Genomic DNA, 26,015 nt, shown 5'->3' with positions numbered 1-26,015 from the left:
AAAGAGCACACAGAGCCGCTTGTGTCAGCGCAGCAGCGACTCCGGCAGAGGGAGAAATCAATTGGGATACGCTTTGGGCTGTGTTCTATCATTCGGTTTTCGGGAATACTTTTATTTTCTTCTTAGAAGGTAGGCAACAAACGATTCGGGCTATATACAACCTTTTTGTCTGTTTTTCTGTCTTACAATCTTAGTAATGGTCTTCGATTGTCCACCTAACCACAGCAGTCCAGACAGGAAAGTGCATGCGCTAGCTAAAATGATTCGGGATACTCTGTAGAATACGAACAGTTTCTCAGCTAGCTTTAGCCTTTAGTGGTAGTAAACTGGCAGCGTTGAAGTTTCCAATCGATCACCAACGAAAATGTAGTTTTCAAGTGAAAGCTTCTCTTCCTCCTAGTGACTGGTGGGTTTCGCGGACATCCCAGCGAGATAAAATGTGCTGTTGTACGTTATTGAGCGGGGTGGGGTGGCTAACCGTAGTGCGACAGGAAAACTTATCTCCAAAACGATAGATCCACATAGACGGAGGTGCAGTCAGCACAACCGCGCCCTGGCCCCTGGCATTCTCCTCAAGCTGAACAATAGCGTCCACACAGTAAAATATCCAATGTTTAACTCTTTCAGTTTCACAGACCGTAAATTGTATCCTGTGGTAGAAATGGAATATTTTCCATAATCATCCAGATGCGGGGCTCAGACCTGACCTACTAACACAGTCGTATGAAGGATAATGGGGAAAGGGGGGGGTCATAACAGCGAGGCAGCCACTGATTTCACGGTGCATTTCCCAGTTGCACAGATTATTGCGTCCACCGGCTCTCCTTCCTTGGTCATAACACGTGGAGAATTGTGGATTGTTGGTATGAAATCGCCCAGAATCCGCAAATGGTAGTTCTAATCAATGAGGGCAAACAGAAATGTGTAGCTGCGTCTTGGTGGATTCCTGATTAGAAATGGGGGCGGGTGGGACTCTATTTCATGGTACTTTGTTCTGAAACCACTTCACCCTCGGTAAGAAGAAGTAAAGATCTAGTCTAATAATCCTCTGGACAAATCGAGATAAATTTCATTATTTCCTGACTTATTCCAAGGCATTCAATTCCCCCCCAACAGTCATACCGTCCCCCTGCTGGACCACATTTGTTGTAATTGAAATGGATGTTCTCATTAATGAGTGGATTTATGAGACTATAGGATACTTCATAAGCAAGGTTTCAAGCAGAGATCTTTTAACTTCATTACATTGTCTATCAGAAACCTGAGCTCAGTTGAGTTCATAAATCAGGAGGGAAGCAACTAATTCTTCCGTTATGTTGCTGAAACTATTAACTTGCCTTTTTTTTTCTTTCTTAATTTAATTAATTTTTTTTACATTTGGTCTGTTTGGACCAAAGATGATGCACTTTTTCAAAAACCAATGGCATCATTGGAAACTGATCCACAGCTTAGTGTTGTAGGAAGATGACTCACTTAGCAGTAATAAATCAGTCAAGTAGTAGTGTTGGATGAGGTCCCAAATTGTCCTCTGTGTAGTCCCTTCCGAACGCCACCGCGGCTTCATTTGCTCGTTCGTGACAATGGGTTTGTTTGACTTGTAATGACTGTGGTTAGTGTGCTAAGAGGGCAGCGTGTCTTACATATCTGACCCCTGTGGTGAACTAGGTTACACGGTTCCCATATGTTATTAGCTGTAGAGGTTTCCCTCAGCAAGGCTTGCTGTGGGCTGCAAAGCAGGTGAAGACTGAAAGAGCACCCTGGGGTCAACAGTAGTACAGCTGTGTTTGGATTTGTTAACCATTCCAGATGCATCATCCTCTGCATGTTGTGCTGCAGTAAAAAAAAAAAAAAAAAGGGGGCCTCACAAGTGTTTGGCCTGCCTTCCTGTGGCTTGATGGACTGAGGAAATGAGTCCGGAAGCACAGGGAAACTGCGCATAAGATGTGAGGGAGTGTTTGTTCCAATCAGCTGAAGCAGATGATGGGCTGTGGTGACTTTGAATGAAATTTTTTTTTTTTTTTTCAACATACTGAGTCACATGACGATTACGTTTGATACGTTGTTGGGATGCGTACACGATACAAAAAGATTTCACGTATTGTGACATGATTTAAAAACTGATTAAATCTGTTCTTTCGAAGCTTGCACTCTTTCAACATGTCTGACATACCTTTTCAGTTATTGTCCAGGCCTGTCGGGGTAAGATGTTGTCTCAGTTCCTCTTTCTCCAACTCAACTTTATGCCTGACTCACAAAAAACTTGAACTCTGGATTTTAGATTTACATCAGTTGTTTGTTGCCCCCCCCCCCCCCCCAAAAAAAAAAAAAAACAAAAAAAACAAGCTGGCCTGAAAAGTCTTCTTTTTTGTTTACAGGGCAGGTGGAAAGAAACATCTCATTAACAACCACCTGCTTAGTATATTAGTCTGTTTGGATCAGCACGGTAGATGAAGAGGATCACATGTCTAAATCTGTGCCACTAATTGTTTACGCGGTAGAAAACGGACAGATAATCCACTAACAGAAGTTTTTTCTTTTAGTTTTTTTTTTTTGGATGCATACATGATTAAATCTGATTATGAAAACATTCCAGTGTTGAAGGGAATAAAAAAAAAAAGAAAATAAGAGTATATGCATCTTAATAGTAATCAATTTTAATCTCCACATCGTCCTTGTATGTTCTCTTGTATAAGATGCGCTAAATGGTTCCTCTCCCTTGTGCATTTGGTCAAAACTCGGTCACAGATGACGTTCGGTCTCTTCTGTAGTTGTTGGGACATCTTTTCTTTAATTGTGAAACGCCAGCAGGTGCATGCAGGATAACACCATTTCCCAGAGTGCTCCTTTGCAGCACAACTGACGACATCTGCTGAAGTGGAGCTGTGTTTTGTGCATTACTCTTTGGGGGAGGTGGGAGTAGCTGGCCAGGAAGAGGAGGCGACTGCTTTGTGCTCTTTAAAGTCTTCTTTTTTTTTTTTTCTTTTTTAATTTGAACAGCAAGTCGGTTTTGGCTTTGGTCTGCTCCTCTTTAGGCCCGTGGATTGTCTGCTGACAACAATGGCTTAAAAAAAGAACTTGAACAGATCTTAGACCTTCTATTTGAATAGTTTTTGATACCATTGTAACTCGGTATCCACGCTAATTTAAAAAAAAACTGGAGCTTTTCTTGTTTTGATTAATTTTGTCTTTCTTTAAAGGGATCCTTGTTAAGTCGGGATAAGGATTTTTGAGATTTGTTCTTAAGTCTCTCAGTGAAGAAAGTAGCAGAGTTTGGAGAGGGGTTTTTATCTGGGGGCACAGCTTAAAGCGCTGTCAGTGTCACATAAAAGTACAGACCTTTTCTGGCACATGTTTCTTATATCTGACCCCAAAGCGTCAGTTTTTCCTGTTTTGGAATGAGGAAGTTGGAGTGACTGTAAGAACAGGCTTTTTTTCTTCTTTCTTTGTATATGTCTGAGCAAAGTATTTGAGGAACTGGCACCCTGCCCAGTGTGTATCCAGCCTCTCGGCCTATGACAGTGAGGATAGGCTCAAGGGCCCTGCGCGTGCCGTGTTGCCTTCAAATAGCATTTAAGAATTACACTGTATGTCGCCTGGTCACTCAGGATTGGGTAGAGGTGGAAAAACTGGAACCTTATCTCATTGTTGGGAAGATCGCTGGAATGTAGCTGGAATCTGATTACAATAGTGGTGCGTGGCCTTGGTTCCAGGAAGGGGATTTAGGTGGCGTCTTTGTGACAAAAGCCAAAGGAGAGCCACTCTGTCGAGAGTGCTGAGGCAACATCACTCATGTGTAGAGGGGGTTTGAAATCACTCCGACCGTTTCTAACTAAAGTTTAATAGCAGTGCATGCACTCTGTTCTCTCCCAGATTTCTGCCATATGATACAACTGTGACAACAAAAGTTGGGTTCTACTATTACTACCTCCCAGGGGACAAACCTTTGCCACCCACAAGTGCAGCACCCTCACTGAAATGTAGTGCGTACACCCAAGGCTTGTGCTCCCATCTATGGCGAATAGAGCAGGAATCGATGAGTACCCCGACTACTGCAGAGTCATTTGATGCAATCCGAAAGCTTTCCCGTTGCTCTTTTAAAGCTAAATGTTTGCGGGGTTGTTCTTGTTTGCCAGTGTAAAAAGAACTTTAACCTCTTGGTGTCAGGAGAGCGTTATCTGCTTTGCACGGCCATTAGTGAGTGACCTTGTCTGTGCCCTGCCACATGACATGTGGCTGAAAAGAACCAACAACTGAGGGGAAATGCAGATCTAAACATTTGGGTTGGGCATTTTTCCAAGTCAAAATGGGTTCAGGTGAGACGGATTTCGGTTTGTGGTGAATTTCACAAATGAGAAAAGGTATGAACAGGAGTCATGTTGGGATTTTATTTCAGTTTAAGGCCCCCAGCAATGTTGGAGTTATGTCGAAACAGTTCATGTAGGCATAATTCTGCTGCCCCTCCCTTACTATTGTCAGCTTATCCTGATTTGTGGCTGGGATTTTCATGTTATGTTGCATCCTTTTGTTTGTTTTTCTGCCCGAACAAAGAGGAAAAGCTGAAAACCCTCTAAAAGGTCTCCTTGCCAAAAGCATACTGCCTTTCCTTGTTATGGGGGTCCGTTGTCCAGGACAACCCATCGTCTTTGGGGTCTAACTGAGCCATAAAGGGTAGAAAATGTAAAAATAAGTTGCATGTGATGTAATGGCAACAAGGTTACTAAATCACAACTGCTGCATCTTAATCAGGTTGGGGCAATAATGGTATTTGGAATGAAGTACGTGCGCCCTGTCAAGGAGAAGGCAGATGAAGTGCAAATTGCTGTCGACAGAATGAGGTGGTCCATGTTTTTAATCGGCATGTGTGAACATGATTTGATGTGGCAGGTGTAGGCAGCATTAATGTCACCGAGCCGGTGCTGTAAAAATGCACCTTTTTATGCTCCAAAGGGTAAATGTTTGTTTTTCTTTAGGAATCTTTTTTTTTTTGACTTGGTTATGCAGAGTCAAAGGAGACGTGTGTGTTGTCTTGGAAAGTGGTCCCCTTCAAGTATTTGTATCGAGTTACTGAGATGCAGCTTGGATCAAGTGACTGAAAATGTTTGTTTTCACTGTAATAACAGATGTTAAAAGGATGGCATGGTGCCACGCTGGCTAACCATGAGCTCTCGATAAGCTGCCCTTTTCTCTTGTTTCCGCTCTCGGGCTGTTTTGCAGTATTATGTCAGAGCAGAACAATTTCCCCTTGGTTTAATGGAAGGCAGCAGTCGGCACAGAGTGTGAGGTAGATATGTGATGGAAACCCTTCACGGTTGAGTGACCAACAGTGAACATGAAATGGCCTAAATCCTGCATCGCCACCTTCCTTTTCATCCTGCTCTTTACCGCATTTCTTATTTTTTAAGACGTTGGATTATTTGTTGTTTGGTGCTAGTTATCAGAGATGCAAACAGTGTTTTTGGCAGATGTTGCTTTCTTTTTCGATCTATATTGGAAGGTTTTATTTGGGGACTGATAGAAAGGAGGGGGATTTATGTCACTCGGATGACTAAATGGCATTGAGTAAAAAATCTCCCAGTAGGTAACTTCCACAACACCAGGCTTTTTTTTTTCTTTCTCACAGGTGTTGAAGGTCAGTGTAGCAGCAGGCTCAGGTTAAAGTGTCAGCCCCGCGGCCCTTTGCTGCTAGTCTCCCTGCCTGCTTCTGTGTCGACCCTTTAAATAAAGGCGACTTGAAGAACGCAGAAAGGAGTAAAGAAAGTGGGGCCACATGTACAATCATTGAACTGACTGAGTCAGCACCCTGGCTGCCACCCAGCTGGCCGCTGAGGGGCGAGATGACCACTCCTCCTTGATCCCTAAAAGAAAATTGGTACCTTAACTTGACAAAAAAAAGGGTATAACTAAGAGGAGGAGCTGGCTTTTGATATTTATTTGGAAAAATACAGATGAATATAAATCCGGGCATTACTTTTTGCTATATGTAGGTACCGTATACCTTCTTAAAAATAGTGATGATAGTTTGTTCCTTTGGAGCCCTGCTGTGTATTTAGTGTCTATGAAATTGAATGAAATATTAGCATTTTTATAAGAAAAACGTGTACAGTCGCAAGTAAATGACATTTCAGTTTAATAATTGATTTGCATCTGTCTGGAGAGCCTTCGGTAGAGGAAGCTAGTAGAAGTCGGCTAAAAGCCCGCAAATTCCCAGACTGATCGAGGTGTTTGTACTCTAACCATGCTGTGTTTTTAATCTGTTAATGTAAAGGCTAACTATCTAAATTTATTTAATTTTTTTTTTTTTAAAAGATCATCATTTGTGTTGGAAGTTTGCAGAAAAAACACATGACACTGCACTGGGGATGGTGTAAATTTATTTTTTTATTTCTCCAGCTTTTCCATTATCCTTGTAAGTGGCCTGTTATTGCAAGTAGACCAGTGGGAATTAAGGGTTTGAATGTGGATGTTTTCCAAAGCCCTCTTGTCAGCAGATTGTTGTCTTGGTGAAGATTTTCAGTGAACCAACCACAGTCTGTTTTTGTTTAGATGTCCTATCCTCCTCTAGAAGCGTCCCTTTCTGTTCCTGTGCCACACACACGACAAAAAAAAAAAAAACACATTGGAGGATGGGACGGGAACGCGATTGTATTGTGAAAACACTTTGAAGTGGATGGGATAACAAAAAGTGCGCTTGTTTTACGTGTTCCACTTTTGGAAGTGTTCACCAGCATATATGGTTACACACAGCCAGCCAGTAACTCAACAAGTCTGCTGTGCGATTAGTTTAGAAACTTGCCAAACAGAAGAAGTACGGAGAGTGAGTCCAACAACTTGTGCTGTCCCGGTCTGCTTTAGCCTCATAATCCACTTTCCAAGATGAAATAAGCCATCCATAATCGCAGTCTGCATCTTGTGCTGGTGATGCAGGACATCGGAGTTCCATGGAGACCCTTGGAAGTTGTAATATTTGTTACAAACCACCAGCAAAGGGAGGAAGCCAAACACAACTGCAAAGGCGGCGCGTTCTGGAAAATGAATCTGCAGGCTGCTCTTTCATATTTACAGCATTTTGTGGACGGAATCTCTTAGGCGCTCGAGTTGTCTGATTTTTTTTTTTTTTTTTTTTTTTTTTTTTATTTTTTTTTTCCCCATAAACCAGCTATTTTCTCACTGTTCGTAAATTCTGACCTATTAACTCCAGCCATGTATGCCTTAGCATTCATTTCCCTGCCATCACATGTCGGACTTACCTCCATCCACTCTCTGCAGATATGAGACGAGTTGTACGACAGAGCAAATTCCGTCACGTCTTCGGCCAGGCGGTGAAGAATGACCAATGCTACGATGATATCCGGGTTTCAAGGGTCACGTGGGACAGCGCCTTCTGTGCAGTCAACCCCAAGTTTGTCGCCATCATTATTGAGGCCAGCGGTGGTGGAGCTTTTCTTGTTCTCCCTCTTCACAAGGTGAGTTTTCTGTTGTGTTGTGTTGTGTAACGACTGCCGCCGTGTCATAAGCAGCCCTTTTGTGTCCTCGGCCAAAGCAGCAGAACTCGCCTTTAAGTCGAGTAAGTGGAGAAAACTGGGCGTGTGAGCATGTTTTGTCTTACGTGTGTGGAAATATAAAATTGAACTAAGAATAATGACCATTTGCACTGGCGTAGCACAAGCAGTACTGCTGACTCCTCATGTCTGTGTACTCTGGGATTAATGTTTACCAGCAGCTGTTTCACACACCCTCATGTGCAAAAGAAAAACTACGCCAAAGCTCTAAAGCCAACGGTCTCCTTAGCCTTGCCTCCTTATAAGGAATCACTCTACAGATTTACTCTTGGGTTGGGCAGAATTGCATCTGATGACGGCTTTGCTGTAAACGTGCGAGAGATGATGCTCCCTTTTGTTTCTAACTCCGCTGTCACAATGAGGTCAATTTCAGTGCAGCTGAGGTCAGATAGAAAGAACTGCCTCCGTGTCCCCCCCCCCCTCCACAGAAAGCCCTTGGATGCCACGGTTGGTAGTGGTGAATTGTTTGCCGCTTGTATTTCCGTTTGCAGCTCCAAGCTGTGGCAAAGTGGCCGGTTCTGACACTGTGAGCGACATAAGCGCTCTGCGATGCTGTTGACAGAACGTCTCAGTCTGTAATTAGTGCACACCACTTGTCATATGAGAAGGCTCTGGCAGAGGATATCTGATCTTTTGGCTTGTCATTGCACAGCTTACAGTTCTCAGCACCTCATTCAGCACAGAGCTTGTACTGGAGGTGGGCTGCAAGCTCAGCTGATTTCACACTCCTCCTGCCCCTCTCTCTCTGTGTGCCTATCTTTGTGCGAGCTGCCCTCTGCTCGCCATGTCCCCGCACAGTATCGATGCATCTCGTGAACAAATTCAACGCTCACAACTGAAATAAACTGCACCTTTTTTTTTTTTTTTAAGTACAGACGAGTCCTTCAGCTGTAGTCTTTTCTCATTTCAACAGTCGGTGCACTGAGAGACTGGAGCAGACAGGGGGGGTCTTGTGAAAGACTTGTTATGTTGTGCATTTTGTGAGTCTGGAGAGTTTGGAAAGTGCTGCCACTAAACCAGTTTCCCAGCTTATGGTTAATGAGTTGTTGGAACCAAGGAGCAAACTGAGAAGTTGTTTTTAAAAAAAAAAAAAAAAAAAAAAAGGGCATTCCATATTTTTATACGGCACCTTTTACTGGTGACCTCCATTTTCACCCGTGATCACCAAGCTAGTCTCAAGTGAGTTTTTGTGACAAAGCAAGTTCATCTGGAAATCTCAGTTTAGCCTCAGCTGGCAGTGCAGGTCTGGGAAGTGGGACAAGTCTGTTCCTGCAGAGACTGCGGTGCCGTGGATCAGTGTCACTGAGCTGATCTTTGGGTGTGAGATACCTTAAATCATATGAAAATAAGTGTTTCTGGCAGATTGAGCATGACTGACAACGATTTAAATTAGTGTTTGCTTCTTTCCTTTATTTTTTTGCAAAGGCACACCCCCCCCCCCTCGATGTCTCTCCCACTCCTAATGTCAGGGTGCATCTGTCCGGCCAACCCATCTGCCTGTACTGTGCTCCCGCAGGTCTCTGTGGGCAGCCAGCTGCTCGGGGCCTTTGTCCTGCTCTTTCTCCCAGTGCAGTCCTTTGTCATAACCACACGATAGTTGTGGTGGTGGTGGGGGGGGGGACAAAAGTGTGATGATGCTCCTTCCCGCTTCACAATTAAGCTATAGGCAACTGTGCATTGGTCTTTGTTATAGTAATGCAGCAATAATTCTAATACAGAATCCAATTATGCGTTTGCATTTGCTCCCATCTTAGTTTCTCAAAGGCTCACTCTTCTTTTTTTTTTTCTTTTTTTTGTTGAAAATGGAGAGATTCTCCAGAACTCGGAGGTTGTTGTGGATCTGTAGCCAAACCTGCGGTCTGAGCCACTTTATGAGCAGTCGACTGATGGGGGTGACTCACTGGGATGTGGGTCAGTGTGGTAAGCTGACCTGACTCAGCACAGCCATGAGTTTTGTTGCTTTCTCTTGTCAGGAGACAAGGATATATGGAGGGGGGGGGGGATCAGATGTCCAGCCAAACATATGTCATCCTCTTTCCCTCATGCTTTCAATCTCCCTTTTCTCGTTCTTAGCTGGACGGCGGCTAATTTATTCCCTAATTTCCATATGAAGGAAGTTGTGGGAGTCAAGTAGAAGCAAGCAAGTGTCTGCTGCAAAATTCCTGGTGATTCCTCTCTGCCTGCTCTGTAGTAGAAAAGAAGGATCAGAAAATGCTTTTATACGTATTCCCTCACAGGAAATCTGACTTTGATTCATGCAGGCATGGTGGTGTTAAATTCTTTCTCCCCTTTAGCCATCACCTTTATTTTCCAAGCAGTGTGTGTGGTGCTGCCACAGTAAAAGGATGAACAAATGTGTGGGTTGTCTTTTTTTTTTTTAATTTGGATTCAATCCCTCACTCCTCCATTCATCCTGTACTTGGACTTTGCCTTTAGGGTGTGTCCACAGTGACACATTTCTTACATACGGCTGCTTTGCTGCTAACTGAGCTGCCCTCTGGTTTTTCAGGCACTCTGAGAGCGTGATATCCAGGGCCTTTCCTCATACTTTGCTCACTTTTCATTTTAAAGGCCTCCATACTGCTCGGCTACCTCTGCCTTTGCCGCCTCTGCCGCTCATTCCTGCTGACTGCAGATTTTACCATATATGGTCATTCACTGCTCCCTGCCTGACAGCCTTCCAAGACCATTTCCTCCCTGCCCTGCCATTGGCTGCCTCGTGCAGTGTCGGTACACATGTGAATTCTGGGATAGGCCGGAGTATGAAGAGCGGCCAAGATCAGAGAAATGGGTAGAAGTCTACTGTCTTGGTCACAAAGTCACTCACTGTATCCATGTGACACATTTGAATAATTGTTTTATTGTGCTGATAATGACGACTGAATAATGTGTGCCAGGGCTAGAAGAGATTTTTCTCTTTCAAACAAAACTAATATATGCATGTTGTATCATCTGATTTATTAAAAGTATAGAGAGAGGGAGAGATAAGACTGTTTTTTTACAAACTGTCTGCAGGTGCACAAGCATGCCAACAGCTGCTAAGAATATGAAGGAGAGCAGATTTTTTGGGGGGCATTTAAAACAAAATTTTAATAAATGTCATAGTTTGAGTGGATTTCGACCCAGGATAATTTTGACAACATGATGCAGTGTAAACGGGGATGTTCTTCGGCTGAGACAATGCAGTATCAAAGGAAGCGTCTGTCCAATGCGAAAGACTTTGAGAAAGTTTGAGTTGTTTTTAGGCTTTTCTGTTTCTCTCTGGAGCTTGGCTTCCTCCGAACTGAGCGTGCTGAAACTTTCACTGTCACCAGCAACCAGAAGCTAATCGATAATGCCATTAGTTTTTTTTTTTTTTAATGTATTAATTTTTTTTCTTTGTGTAGTGACCTCTTGATAATTGTGTTGTGGAACAGGAGCACTTGTACACAGTACCAATGTGTTTTCAGAATTCCACCCTCGTGTACTTAAAATGGAAGCAGAGCAGCACTTTCCAAACGTTTCAAGAAACTGTAGACTTGTCTTGGATTAGCTTCAAGATGGTGTCTAAGATTATTTAGACCCCATGCACACGGTTTTACCGCAGTGTCTTCAGGTGCGTGTCTGTTCAGGGGAGTTTGCTGAATCTCCTCACTTATTTATTGCTCAGGTGCGCAGTCGGTTTGCGTTGTTCCCGCCCTATCTACGAGGGCTCATAAATCTTAAGAATCCGGCTGGGACAGGATTTCTGATGGTACTTCGTCATCCGTTTGCATCAACCATACAGACACGGTGACTTGTAAAAAAAGTGGAAATTTCCACGGAGCCCTGAGCAGCCCTGGACAGTATGCATGGAGGAGCCTTTAGTGGCGTGCATGTGTGAATCACATGTTGAGCAGCAAGGAAAGGAAGTGGTGCAGGGCTCGTGTGTGAATGAGAAGAATGTCCTCTCTTGCCTTGAGGGAACGTTAATATAAATTTTTTTTGTTTCTTCTATGTTTCAGTGTTGTGCTTTGTATCCATCGCCTCATTTTCTGCAGTTGTATGCGTTGCTATGCAACTGGTTGTTTTCTAGGCCTCAGACATTCCTCTCAAAGGAATGTAGTGTAGCTATAGACATGTCGGGAAGGTAGGACATGTTAGGCTGAGCGTGTAGATCTTTTCCTTTGGTGTGGGGGAAAATGAATTTTAAAGCTGATACTGTCTTTTACTTCACATAACCCATATTTCCTTATTCCTATACACTGGTTGCCTTGGAGATGGTTTTCTTGCCTGTCTGGTTTAGTTTGTTTTGACTAAATCTGTCTGTCTGTCTCTGCACAGCAGGCAAATGGTTTAAAGACGGCATGATGATGAAATTGTTTTATTTATTTTCTCAAAAGGTTCAGATTCCTGCAAGCAGGGAATGGACAAAGTAACTGTTGCAGTCATGTTCATTACTGAAGTAAAACTGACAGATTCTCTTTTAAGCTTTTTTAAATGCAGTTTCTCTCTAATTTTAGGTACATTCTCAATAACAGTTACAGCAAATGCTGTTCATTTCCTTGCTGGTTGCATTGGTCACGTTGGAATGGATTTTATATGAAATGAGCATAAAATAAAGTGAGATTCAGTTTATTTCACGTGCAGCTATTCGTTTTACTCTGTAAAGTTCAAAAGGTTTCGGGTTATGTCCGTAACGTTAAACAGTCTCTCTCCTGGGGAAAATGTCTCGTCCAGCAGTGGGTTTGAGTTTAATCGACATCTCTGATTCGTTTGGAAAACAGTTTGTCCGACAAATTGAACGAACATTGAACAAATGTGTCGCAAATAACCGTAATAGTTTCCTCTTCACCCTCATAATATCCCTGGCTTCCTTCAGTTTGCGACCTACTGATGACCTCATTATGCTTAATTAATGTCAGATTTATCCACTTGTTTCTGCTTCACCTTTCGAAAATGGAAATGTCGTCGGTTATTGTGACCAAACTCCCTGCGAGCTGCGTTTCATCTTTGTCAGCATTTAGCGTTATCATATTTCAATGCAAGCTCAGGGCAAAATCCACATGTTTGTGTTTGATAAACACAACGAGGAGCTTCTGAGTCTAAAGAACAAACGCCATTGACACCTCAACGTGGGCTAGATTTGACACCCCAGAGGCCTTCTTGCTCTCATTAGTTGCACACATACCACAGCTGCTGAGGTGTGGAATGCGATGAGCGCCTGGCTCCCTGGTTAACTGTACGCCTCCTCTGCTTCGTCTCAGATGAGCTTCAGACCTTTCCTGACTCGTGAAGAGCACATGTCATCATTTACCTTGGGCTGGTTACTAAAAACTGGTGACGGAATATAAAGCACATTTGCATGACAGGGGAAAGAACTAGTTATTGTTAGTCTAACCGTGATCTGACTCTTAACAAGCCATTTAACATGGCTCTCAAACCTTAACGCTGTTAATGTGATTTGAGGTCGAATCACGTGTGCGCTCAACTAGATTTAGATGGGCCTCAGCTCTCCACCCGTGCTCCAGAGTTCCATCTTTTTTTTTTTGTAAATACTCCAAAGTATAAATCTATATAAATACTGCCAAATGTCCCAAAAAAAAGCAGCTCTTTTTACATCAGTTTTTTTGTTTCTTTTGCCTCGGGATGGACAGAATCTGATTAAACCAGAAACGCTCTGTCTCCTTAAACCTCACCCAAAGCTCAAACATTAGATATGTGCACAGTTTAGCATTTAAGCTGAAGGAACTCGTTTCATCTTGTACCCTTTTAATTTCTGCCACCGTCACATCATCATCATCATGTGTTCGGCTGGACCCGAGGCGTTGTGTCCACTTTGATCCATTGTTTGTGCACAGTTTATGTATCGCAGGGAGTTACTTTCTTCTCTTAGGGTATCGACCTTAGAAGAAACGTGCGAGTGTATGCACTGGAATTGAAGTCGCTGTCCTCCATGTTAGAACTGGTTGAGCGGTGTTGAAATACTCAAACGCAATGCTTTTAATTTTTGTGGATCTGCAAACTGTTGAACTTGACTGAACAGGATCCGCAGTGTTGATGTTCAAATGGTGTGTTGTAATCCCTGTAAGAATCGGACAATTCTCCGCCGCCTATCTCTGTGATCGGTTTGGTCTTTGTCGGACTTGTTTACACTATTTCTGTTGAAACACCTGGTCATGAGTCTTATTTCCTTCCTGCTTTGCATCCTGTTCCTGCTGCCTGCAGGAAATCGTGGACAGAAACCCTTTTTAATTCGATATAATATACATTTTTAGGCAAGGAAATGGTTGTGCACAGATATCACGTCTTCCTTGTAATTGAAATGATGGATAATTGGCTCATATCTTATCTTATCTCATACTGGATGGTGATTCCTGTTGACAATAGTGTGTACATATTGTGAACTCTGGATTGGGCCAGATTTCAGGGTGTGTTTATGTTTTCTTCCACAGCTTACATGTCCACACACTCTGAGTTCATTCCAACATACTCTTGAATGTAGACAATAAGTGGAGTTGGGGTGTGTGTGTGTCCAGTTGACTACAGCCCCCATTTTCTAGTGTGCATGTTTGCATATTTGCATCAGTCCAGACTTCTGTGGCATGGAGCCCATAACCTGGGATCCCTGCACTTTTTCTTTGAGTCATAAATAAGTTTGTCGCTGGACAGAAATTCTAATAATTTTGCATTCATTGATGTTTTATTCAATCATCTGATTGCAGATGTACTCAAAGGTGTGTGTGTGTGTGTGTGTGTGATGCATGCTGGGTATACTGTTGACTCGCCAAATGAAATTTTCAGTTGTTTACTGTCATGGAAATTTCATTGTCAAAAGAGAGCCCTCTTTATCCATTATGTGCTCACTGGTATTTTTAAACTAGATTAAATGAAAAGCTGAAGGACCTGTGGGGGGGTGGGGGGGATTTCTTCATTTTTTTTTCTGCATTTTCCCATGAAGTGTCAGAAGAAAGGAAAACCATTTGTGGTGCAGTCGCACACCAGATGGATCACACTGTTCCGTGCAGCTGTCATTTTTATCATCACTTTTAGCAAATGCTTTGGTTTGTGGCGTCAAATCGCACACCCAGTCTGAACTTTGACACTCGCGCTGCCTTAACTCTGTGCTGACTTGCCGTTTCACTCCACTAAAGGAGTGATGTTGGTTTGCCGTTGTAGCCCATAGCATAGAAACAGGAGGAGGAGCTCCAGTGGGAGAAGAAGCCACTCGCAGGCGTTTTGCCATCGCTGGCACTGAGCCGTTTTGATTTTAGGTCGTTTCCCCCTCTCAGAACATCTAGAACTTGATATTTATTGGTGGACGCATACAGCTTCAAGGCAGTTCTAGTTCAAACAAGAAATGGATGCTAGCAAAGAGGACACTTCAGAAAGTACAAATCTTTGTTAGTCAGGCTCTATGCAATGCTTTTGAGGGTGTGCCAATGGCCTGGAGTCGCATCGGGTAACTTTATTAATTTTGAGACTTTAAGGCTTCATAATTAAGGGGTCCTCAGGCAAGACAACCTTACCTTAACTGCCTACCTGTAAGTTGCTTTGGATAAAAATCATAAACCTAATTACGTTGAGAATACGCATAATGTGAACAAAACAAACTTGTGCACACCTGATCAGTACCAGGCAGGCGTCAGTAGGACAGTGGTGCTTTAAGAAAGCTTCACTGGACGTGACTAAAAGTTCTCGTTTTGTCAGTGTTCTGCCTAAAGGAGGCGGTGAGCCTCAGATGGTCCGGGGGCCATTTTTCACCACACACCTAAATTTAATCTTCAGACAGATGTTCAGCGTAAATCCTTTAGCACATAGTTGTTTATCATGGATACAGACGGCATTACACTGCAGCTTTAGTCCCGTCACTGATGAGGCACACGGCTCATATTCTTCTGGCATGTTTAAAATAACTGCAAGTCACTGAAATAGTGGGACGCAATACTATCAAATAGACTGTCAGACGACACAGCAGCCTGTTCCAGTGAAAGGACAAACACTGCTGCATTCAATGTCACTGTGGCACAAAATGGTCATTATGTCATTACAGAACTATTAATGTTTGGTATTATACGCTTATTTCAGGGGACTTTTTTCTTTCTTCTTTTTGCTGACCACTTGCTTCCTGGTAGCTAAGGCTTTCCCGCCCTTATTGTTGTAGTCCACAACCAAGTTAAACAAAACAAAATGTCTCTAAGCTCACCCCAAAACCAAAGCGTCTGCCGCTGCTGAGCGTGACATGATGCACATGTCGCCTGGTGATAAATCGGCAGCTGTCAAACGACACCTTCCCCTCTCTGACTCTCGGTACCGGAATGTTTTTGAAACCGGCAAACTTCTCCTTTGAAATGGGACTGTTGCAGCAGGACTTCACAGGAGATGACATCATGGATTTGGCCCTGTGGTGGTAGTTGGAGTCAACACAGACTAGGGTGTGTCTCAGACACCCAAGACACTACAGGGCAGGTTTGCTAAGTCAACACACCACATGGAGATAGTTTGTTCAGTCTGCGAGCTCATAAGGGTCAGAGGTTTTTTTTAAGTGCTCAGTAAAACCCGAGGCCATCTATGCGTGCACATGTCAACTCATTTCCAGTGTTTTTAGTCTTGTGTAAGTAGATTATGTAAAGGGAACAGTTTATTGCTTGATTTAGGGTTACTGATTTAAATGGAAGTCTAAGAGTCAGTTGGCATGCATCTACTGTATGCTGTCACTACTTGTAACTTTTCTTAATTACTACGGGAGGTCTAATAGGAGCTAAATCTAATCTCACTTTGCGTCTGTGTAGCAACAGTAAGCCTGTGTTTTGGCTGGGCAATGGAGTGAGCAACCAAGGTTGATGGTTCTCAAGCTTCTGGCATTTAGGTTTGTTCTTCTTTGTGCACTTGTTTTTTTTTTAATTTATTTTAAACGGCCACATAAGAGTAGATATTTTACAATTTCAACCGTGCTGGTTGGGTTAGAGATTTTTTTGTTTGTTTGTTTTTTAGTGGACTGGGATATCCTGCCATTCATTTTGCATTAGAAACGTTGATTGGAAATGGGTAAAGTCTGGAAAAACTTTCAAAGAACAAAGGTTAACACTCACTTCAGGTGTTTGGTGCCTGTAGTCAATGCCGCCACATTTTGACAACATTGGTTTAGATTCATCTCCAATCAATGTAAACGTGGCTTATGTGCATTTTCTATGAAGTGATGGTACTGTCCAGAGGTTTGGAGCCACCGCACATTGGAAACATGTAAATATAAATGACAGTGGAATATATGAGGCTATATAAAACATGGTTTTTATGATTCTGATGTACTTGTAAGTCAATATTTGGTACTACTTGTATTCTTCAGCACAGTCTGGATTCTCTTACACCAGCTATATTGTCATTTCTTCAGGTTGTCTTCAGGAATAGTTCTCCAGGCTTCTCAAATAATATTTCAAAGCTCTTCTTTGGATGTTGGCTGCCTTTTGTTCTGTTCTGTCAAGATGATCCCGGGCTGCTTCAGTAATGCTGAGATCTGGGGAGGATTCTTCCCTCCATAAGACCTGCTGTCACTGATTTTCAGTCCACTTCTTGTGTCATTTGACATAGCTCAGCCTTTTCTTCCTGTTTTCCTTCTTCCTGGCTTCTTGACAGCCAGCCTGGATCAACTGAAGGTCCAGATGCATCTCACATGTCCTGTGTCAGGCCTTTGCTGGATTTGTTTAGTTTTGTTGCCTTTTTTTATTTTTAGATGCTGTTAATTTTCTGGAGATAGTTTTCTTTGGTCTTCTTTTATCCTCCATTTGTCCAGTTTCCTCAAATTCTAAGAACACACTGCACACCATGGTGAGATATAAAGAAACGGAACACATGATGCTTCTTAGTGACAGGCTGCTAGTAATGAAGTGCCTAAAGATCCAATATAAAATGTAGTCTTTGAGTTGCTGCTCTGTAGAAACGGTTTCTTTCTTTGAGTTGAGTGTTTTGTTTTTTGGGGGTTTTTTTGTGCTTGAATTGATTCATAGTTCAGTGCTTTGTGATGTAACAAAAATAAGATTTGATCTGAAACTGCTCATGTGTAGGGACTGGACTGAAGAAAGCAGCCATTTGAAAGGAGAATTGTTGCCCAAGACCACAAATGTAAATCAAAGAGGGTCGGCTTAAGATGCTTTCACATCGCTGTGCATTTCTGAACTATTTGCTTGACTATTCAACAGAGACTTGAGCTAATCTGGAAATGGGCTCATCACAATAATCGCATTACTAACTCATCATGCAGTAATTGAATTATTGTGAAAGACATGTCACCGTATTGAGATAAAATCCAATGTGCTCACATGGTTTACAAAGCAGCAATATTTAAGAACATATTGCCACATACACGCCATGTTTAACCACACAGGTACTTACTTATTGATTAAAATATAAGTCGTCAGCTTCAATCTGATCTAGCTTCTGAGTTGAAGCGCTTGCAAAGAGTTGATGCTGCGGCTCTAACGTCTTTAACAGCTTCACAACTCAATAAGTCTGTATCCTTGATGGTAAAAGTGTTCTCCCCCTGCTTTTAGGATGGCTTCACGTCGGTTGTGCGTGTTAAACGTCGAGCACGTTCACCGGCTGTGGAACGCGTGGGTTTCAGCCACATGCTGCCACATCTAGATTTATGGCGCGATGCCTCATTTTTGGGTCTCTGGAATTGGTTTCCAAAAAAAAAAGTTGTTAATCATCATATTAGCAAGAAAACAAACACTTCCAGTGTGTCTCAGACATTAGAAGGATAGCTCACCTGAAGCTGTGACGTAGCAGTTCAGAAATGCACATGTGGTGCATGCAGCTGGGGTGAAGCTGGGGTGAATATAGCTAACAGGGTTCCAGATATTTGTTGTATTTTTATTTTTCACTTGTGGTGGATACCTCCCAGTCAGCAGATTAGATACAGTATTACTTGTTTAATGTTATGTACTGTGAGGAAAAACTGTCTCTATTTGTCGGTGGGGGTTGGGATTATACTGCAGTAGTCTCATTTCAAAACGTGGACAAAGCTAAGACTAATCTTTTATTGTGTTGTCGATCTTTGTCTTTGCAGTCGGGACGCATTGACAAATCCTACCCCACAGTATGTGGCCACACGGGTCCCGTGCTAGACATCGAGTGGTGCCCACACAACGACCAGGTCATCGCCAGCGGCTCCGAGGACTGCACAGTGATGGTAAGGTTTGCTTCACCCATTGCACGGGAAGTAAGACCTCTTGCTTGAGGAAGAAAACGGCAGTGTGCATTCTTGAAATAAGCGACAAGAGAGTACTTGCCGCTATTGCGAGAGCCGAGGCGGTTGTAACCCAGGGATGGTTCCAGGCCTCACCCTTTGGATAAGATTAGGCTCAAATACGTGTTGTAGACATCAGAGCTGGGGAATGATTTAGCTGTTTATTGAGCTGAGGTCACTGACTTTTTTTTTTTTTTTTTTTTTGAGTGTAGTTGCAGTTTCCTCCACGTGTCCTTATTTGGGCTGTGAAAGGCAGATTCTTTTCTTTTTTTCTTTTAAATGCCATTTCCTTACCTGAAAGCCCAAACTTCCCGTTGAATCAATGCTATATTTATTACATGTTTACAGAGTTATAAGCATGAAGAGAGAGGAACCATTGATGGTTCTGCTTTTTTTTTTCCCTTTTTATAGCATTTGATGTTCCCCTTTTTTAAGGTAATGTTTAGTTTAGAGAAGGAAGGAGCGGTCGGTTTAACTGGTGCACACAACACACCATTGGGGATATGTACAATGATGGGAAAACTGGGCTTTCATTGACACAGCATGAGGTACACGCTAAGCCTCAACCCAACTGACTGTATTATAACCTGTGTTACTGTTGATGTGAGTTGATTATTATTCAAAGTTTTTCCTAATTAAATCTAAAGGGAATACAGCCATACGCAGGTTGAATGTTCACAAATGAAAAGTTTTATTTGCAGTACTTGTTTAATCATTGACCTTTTATGGGTGATTTTTAAAAGTTTAGGATGAGCCTTGTTGACTGAGGCGTTGGATAGTCGGATCAACACAGTCACTTTCATCGTTATGTAGCAACGCGTCCGTCTAGAATATAGAGATGGACCATAATTAATCCAATTTAATGAATTTATCAAGAAAATGGAACAAACATCACAACACACATGAGCTTTTAATTTTCAATAACTCAACAATCATCGCTTTGTATTCTCAAATCTAAAAGTGCTTCTTTTTTTTGTAATGTACCTGTTGTTGTGATAATAAACCTAACTGTATTTTCTTTAGAATGACTGTACATCCTTTCACTTGGTAATATGTGAACAAGTCTTAGTCACTGCTGCCCCCATCAGGTTTCTTTGTGTACTGCACTGACAGACGGTTAAAAAAAAAAAAAAAAGCTTGCTAGTACCAAAACGCCTCCATTAAATTTAATCTGCAAGTGAGAACAGTGTGTAGGACTTCCCTCCTCTGTCTTGGATCTATTCTTTGTTCTCCTACGCATCTGTCTTTACAAATAGATTTATACCTCCTGTTTTTCCTCTATCATTGACTGACTGTATGTGGTAGACAGTGAAGTCACTTACTGTCTTGTGCTTGACGGCAAACGCAGTGAAAACCTGGACATAAAGCTGTCAATTAAAAGCAGGTTTTCCGATCAGTCCTGACTTTCAGACACATTTTGTCCTCCATAGGTCTGGCAGATTCCTGAGAATGGCCTCATCACTTCCATGTCTGAACCAGTGGTGGTGCTGGAGGGCCACTCGAAGCGTGTTGGCATCATCACATGGCATCCAACAGCACGCAATGTCCTTCTTAGTGCAGGTGCGAGCCCAGGCTGCGTGCTGAAATCTACCCAGCTGTGCCTTCGTTTAAACACAAGAACTTGAAGCTCAAATTGAATGTCATTCAGCTGCTTTTAAGATGGATTCTTTTGATTTAAGTTTGATGTGCTGCTGACCAGCTCACCTTTACCTCCATGTGTTGCCAGGTTGTGACAACCAGATAATCATCTGGAACGTGGGCACCGGTGAGGCCATGATCAGTCTGGACGAAATGCATCCTGATGTCATTTACAACGTCTCCTGGAACCGCAACGGTAGCCTTATCTGCACCGCCTGCAAGGACAAGACCATCCGTGTCATCGACCCCCGCAAGGAGACCATTGTTGCTGTGAGCAGTTTCCCATAGGACACATTTTCTTTTAGTACTTTTGTATCAGCTGTTTGGAGAAGTGTTTTTTTTTTTGCTGTTGGTTCTGTAGCTTTATTCCTTTTTAAAGACATGTCCTAAAGCATGACACTAAGCTTTGCCATCACAAAGAACTAGATTTGCAACTATTGCTCGTATGAAAACCCCTACCAGAAATCTGAAATGGTGACCATCCCAGCAGCAACAACAGTTGTTGTGCAACTTTTGGTTAAAATATTGCAGGAGTCGTGTATGAACATGCCTTACATATGATTAGTGTCAGGCTTTAACCAGCAAAGAGCCAATGTTCAAACAATGTAGAAGAGAGAAAACTGCTCTAAGATAGACATCCAGACCTGTACAGAGCTCCAGTTTGAACTCCTGAACTACTTAGGGAGACAGAGCTGGGTCCAGCACGGACTCCTGCTCCAGGAGCTGCTTCATTTCTTGAGAGAAATGAGCCCGATCTAAGACGAGGCCCTGCCATCGCTCATGGTGGCTGAATGAGTGAAGTGGTTCCTTTCGCAACCAAATCTTGTCAGTTTTTCTCCCGGTGCTCCCTCGCCACAACTGCTTATTTTTACATCTTTTATCTCTTTGTCGAATAATCTTGGAAAATGAAAACCGTTCATGTTCAAGAAGTGCTTATTCCTGCACACTTGTCTGTCACAGGAGAAGGAGAAGGCACACGAGGGGGCACGACCCATGAGGGCCATTTTCCTCTCCGATGGCAACGTCCTCACCACCGGTTTCAGTCGCATGAGTGAGAGACAGCTGGCTCTCTGGAACCCAGTAAGTTGCTCCATAAGTGCCGACTGCTCCACATAATTGGATTTAGAATCGCCTCCAATCTGAATACTGGCTTTTGTTTTCTACTGCTAACCCACATGAAAAGCTTCAAACTCCATACCGTGCCTTTTTAAAATGTGAGACTTTGAAATATGCTGAGCTCTGATTCATCTTTCCTTTCCTTTTTAGCAAAATATGGATGAGGCCATAACTGTTAATGAGATGGACACCAGCAATGGAGTGCTCTTGCCCTTCTATGACCCAGACACCAATGTTGTTTATCTCTGCGGGAAGGTGTGTTTCTATTTAAGCACCCAGTTGTCAAAACTATTGAGCAATATTTAATATGAATAAATGAAAGCAGAAATGTAAGACGGCCTACTTTCTCGGCAGGGTGACAGCAGCATCCGCTACTTTGAAATCACAGATGAAGCTCCATATGTTCACTTCCTCAACACCTTTGTCACCAAGGAGCCCCAGAGGGGCATGGGCTACATGCCCAAGAGGGGCCTCGATGTCAATAAGTGCGAAATTGCAAGGTGAGTTGAGTTGGGTGCTTAATCCTCCCATCTGACACATGATTTGAGTTTTGACTTTAGTCACTCGCATGTAATACTGAATCCCTTCGAGGCTTCACCACCAGGAGGCAGACTGTAACCAAGTCACAATCATTCACATGAAACTGTCCCTGTTGAACGAATCACTGACTGAACTGTAAATAAGGGGTGTGTATTTGTGTGTTGTCAGGTTCTATAAACTGCATGAAAGAAAGTGTGAGCCTATTGTGATGACTGTACCTCGAAAGGTGAGTCCCCATCCTAAGTGGCCACTTTGCATTATACCTCTGCCACGTTTGTTCGTAATGAGGCCTCGTGTTGCCTTGTGGTCATTAGCTTTGCCTCACGGCTTGTTGCTTTGTCCCGCCCTCTTAGTCGGACCTGTTCCAGGACGACTTGTACCCAGACACGGCCGGACCGGACCATGCCCTGGAGGCTGAGGAATGGTTTGAGGGCAAGAATGGAGACCCCATCCTCATCTCCCTCAAGAATGGCTACGTCCCGGGCAAAAACCGTGAATTTAAGGTGGTCAAAAAGAACATTTTGGACAGCAAGGTTACCAAGAACGCGGAGAACTCAAGCCCTGCCAACAAGCCTGCCTCCCCAACTCCATCAATTGTGAGTATTTCCCAGAGACTCGGATAAATGTTAGAATTAATTTTACAGTCAATCCAACCCTGCAGACCTGGGAAATGAAGAGTAAACTAATGAATTGTAGGCATTTTTGCAGTGGTTGGGTAAGGTTAATATTGGTTCACCTTTATTAACGACCTAAAAGTGAGACATTTAAAAAAACCAACTAAATGTGGACATACAACATCAGAGAACTGAGGTCTGTCAGCATAGCTCCTCACCGCGAGCCTCATCTGTTTGTAGCAGGTTCTCAGGGGCAGACACATAACTGGCTGTCTTCATTAAGTGGTTGGTATATGTTGCTCATCCCACTCCGAGACCCACAAAGTAAGGGGTCCACTGCCGGTCTGGGCGGCTGCTGTACCTCACCCGCAACGCATCCACCCGCCTGTGACCCAGCCCACATGATTCCCTGCAGTTCTGCCCTGTAATCACAGCTCTCTGTGCACCACTGTTGAAAATGTTAACCCTCAGAGAACTAGGTTACAATGCACTCGGTCAAATGTCTTGGTTTCATAGTTGATGAAGGATTTGCCTCATGTGCTATTGAGATCTTCCTCATATTTGATAGTTTGTAGCAGGGGAACTTTGACAGCATTTTTGATATAAAAAGGATAACCAAAAAGTTCCACTTGTCTCTTTTCTCTCTCTCTCTCTCAGAAATCTGAAGCGAAGATGGAGGAGATCTTGAAAGAAATCAAATCTCTCAAGGACCTGATCAGCAGTCAGGAGAAGCGAATCATCAAACTTGAAGAGCAAATGTCCAAAGTTGACATTTAAGGACCCTTTGCCCCATCCCGCTACAATTCAGGACGTTCCATTGTCTGGGGGGTGGGCGGCAACGGTCACTGCCTACCTTAATGACAGTGTTTGGTCTGAGTCCTGCCGAGCAACGATCCCTAGCAACATTCCAGATGAACTTCTTCTTAGCCAGCCCCCAACCCTCAGTTTAACACAGGTGGAATAAGAAGGACATGTGGTAAATTTAGCAGCAAGTACATTTGCTTTTTGATGACAAAGGACTCGATTCATTTTATTCTGTGGCAGCCTTTTTAATTTGCCTATTTCTATAAACAGGTCTTAAGTCTTATTTCTCGTTTTAGAACGACCAGGAAACAAAAACCCAACCATTTGTCAACAGCAAAGTCCCCATTTACGTCGGTATATCTATATATTTTTTAGTAGGTGTCAGTGTTTCATGTTAGCATATCCCAAAATGAAAATGTTGCCAAATCTAGACTTTTGTTTACGCCTCCTTAACAGTATTTCCTCTCTCGGTGAGAATGTTCAGAACGCAGACGGTGAAAACTCAGTGCAGAAGACTGTTTATGTGAGGAGGGGGGGGGGGGGGGGGGGTTCATTGCTTATGCACTATGAAGTCAAAATAAACAAAGTAGATTTAGCACGAAAGAAGAGTGACATTTGAAATTCCACAGTGAAAGACGAGCATTCCTGTTTGCCACAGTCGGCACCAGACGCTTAGTCATGGCATAAATGAATTCTTGCCGTCTGTGCTGAAGCCGCACGCATCGATTCCAGCTTCTTCTTTTTTTTTTCTTTCTTTCGTCTGTCGCTTCCTGTCATCCCGACTGTGGAGACGATATTCCACGTAGACATGCATACCTTTCCACCTTGCTTCATTAACATGCACTCTGCACTTACTGAAGAAAATGACATTCCACTAATCTCATGGGCTGAGGGGAGAAGAACTTTGTGTAGACACTCTACTGTAGTGACTCGGTGACGGTCGGTCGTTGGGACATTTTATGTGCTGCACGTGGAAACATCATCATGCGGATATTTTATATTTTTGAGAGGTGCCGTCACCAACCTCGGCGTTTATCTGTGGGCTTAACTGGCACGTGCAGTAGGCCTTTTGTGTTTTTCTTTTTCTTTGCATCATACGCTGCCCCGGTTTTGAAAAGCGGTCCATACAACAGCAACTTGACTATTTTAAACTATCTTGTGACAAAGTTGGAGATTCCTACAGACGCTGTTCCCGATAGAGCTGAAAGACCTAAGATGTCTGAATATATATAGATCGTATCTTTGGCTTTTTTCGGTACCCACCATTATGGATGTTGCTGTTTAGAGAGTTGTTAGTAAGTTGATTCGGTAGAAAGTTCAACACCTGCCCTCTAATTTGGAAGCAACACATAGTAGAGACGCCACTTCTCTGTTAATTTTAGCCTGTTTCTTGTTCCAGCTGTGCTTATATCCCTCTTAGCACTTCCACATCTTAATTCTTTTTTTTAATTTTATTTCTCTCATCTCCCCGAATCAGTATAGTTAACACGCATACAGGAACCATTTTATCGTCCTATCTCTGTTATGATCCAGTAAAAACTCTATTTTTTTGACGTTTTTAGATTCGTTTCCCAGTGGGAAGCTGAGACGGGTAATGGTTCAGTCTATTGTTTGCCTTCATTAATTGTTACCACTGTAAAGACCTGAAAGTGCCATAGAGGTGACCCTGGAAGTTTGTATTGGGGACTGTTCTGTGAGTAGTTTGTGTAGTAAATGGAAGAGTAGAGATGCCTGGATGTAAAGTCACGTTGAGGTGCTATACTTTGTACTAACACGCTGTTCCTAAAGGTCTGTTTGTCACCAGGCTGAATGCCACCATGAAGTCCTGCCGCTCCATGCTACAGTACATCAGGCAGCATTATTGGTCAGAGTTCATTAGGAGCATTGAGCCACTGAAACTTTCCACCTTGGTACGGGTATAATAACATCTTTAGAAATGGATGTATAACCAATAATCTGTCGGCTGAATGTACGGCCATGTAAGACGGCGTGACCTTGATGCACTTTGAGCAGTGAGTTGTGGAATAATGGTGACAGGAAATCTACCGAGCGCAAAGTCTGACACGGATTATACTGCCGTATTTTGTGTTTCAGACCACCGCTCGAGATTTTTCTTTTTTTATTTTATAGCGTTGTTGGAACGAGAGCTGAATAAGTAGTCGATAGCGATCCAAAGGGACAATGTAGGTTGAAGAGCTGTGCAGTTGAAGGATAGATGTACGTTTGTAATTAAGGTCGAGAAAACTGGGTGAACGCCATGTAAATAACATGACCGGCTATCTTTTTTCAGTTTTGTGGTTGTGCTGAAGAGGGTGTTTGTATGGGTGATGGGTTTTAAATGTTCCCCTGTTTGTGTTCCTTGCACCTTGCCATAATGTATCATAAGAAAAGCAGAACCTCTGCTCCACACGAAAATCGAGAAACAAAAACCAACCAGGACGAACGCCTCGTGGAGGTCTGCTCAGCATTTTTGTTCATTATTCTTGCTTCAAGTATCAAACATTGATTATAAGAAAATTAATAAAGAATTTTTAAAACGAA

General features: G+C 42.9%; 1 protein-coding gene across 1 annotated transcript; it reads left to right on the top strand.

Annotated features, from left to right (window-relative positions):
* coro1ca (coronin, actin binding protein, 1Ca) lies at window positions 1–26,015 on the top strand. Its single transcript, XM_072387953.1, has 11 exons — window positions 1–129; window positions 7,267–7,463; window positions 18,583–18,705; window positions 20,193–20,322; window positions 20,489–20,670; window positions 21,361–21,480; window positions 21,667–21,771; window positions 21,871–22,016; window positions 22,225–22,282; window positions 22,410–22,652; window positions 23,328–26,015. Exons 2-11 carry the CDS (start codon window positions 7,269–7,271, stop codon window positions 23,445–23,447), a joined length of 1,422 nt encoding a protein of 473 aa, XP_072244054.1. The 5' UTR covers window positions 1–129; window positions 7,267–7,268; the 3' UTR covers window positions 23,448–26,015.

This window comes from Leuresthes tenuis, unplaced genomic scaffold (genome assembly GCF_036924035.1).
Source record: "Leuresthes tenuis unplaced genomic scaffold, fLeuTen1.0.hap1 SCAF_6, whole genome shotgun sequence".
NCBI lineage: Eukaryota > Metazoa > Chordata > Actinopteri > Atheriniformes > Atherinopsidae > Leuresthes > Leuresthes tenuis.
This window is presented reverse-complemented; position numbering and strand designations above follow the sequence as displayed.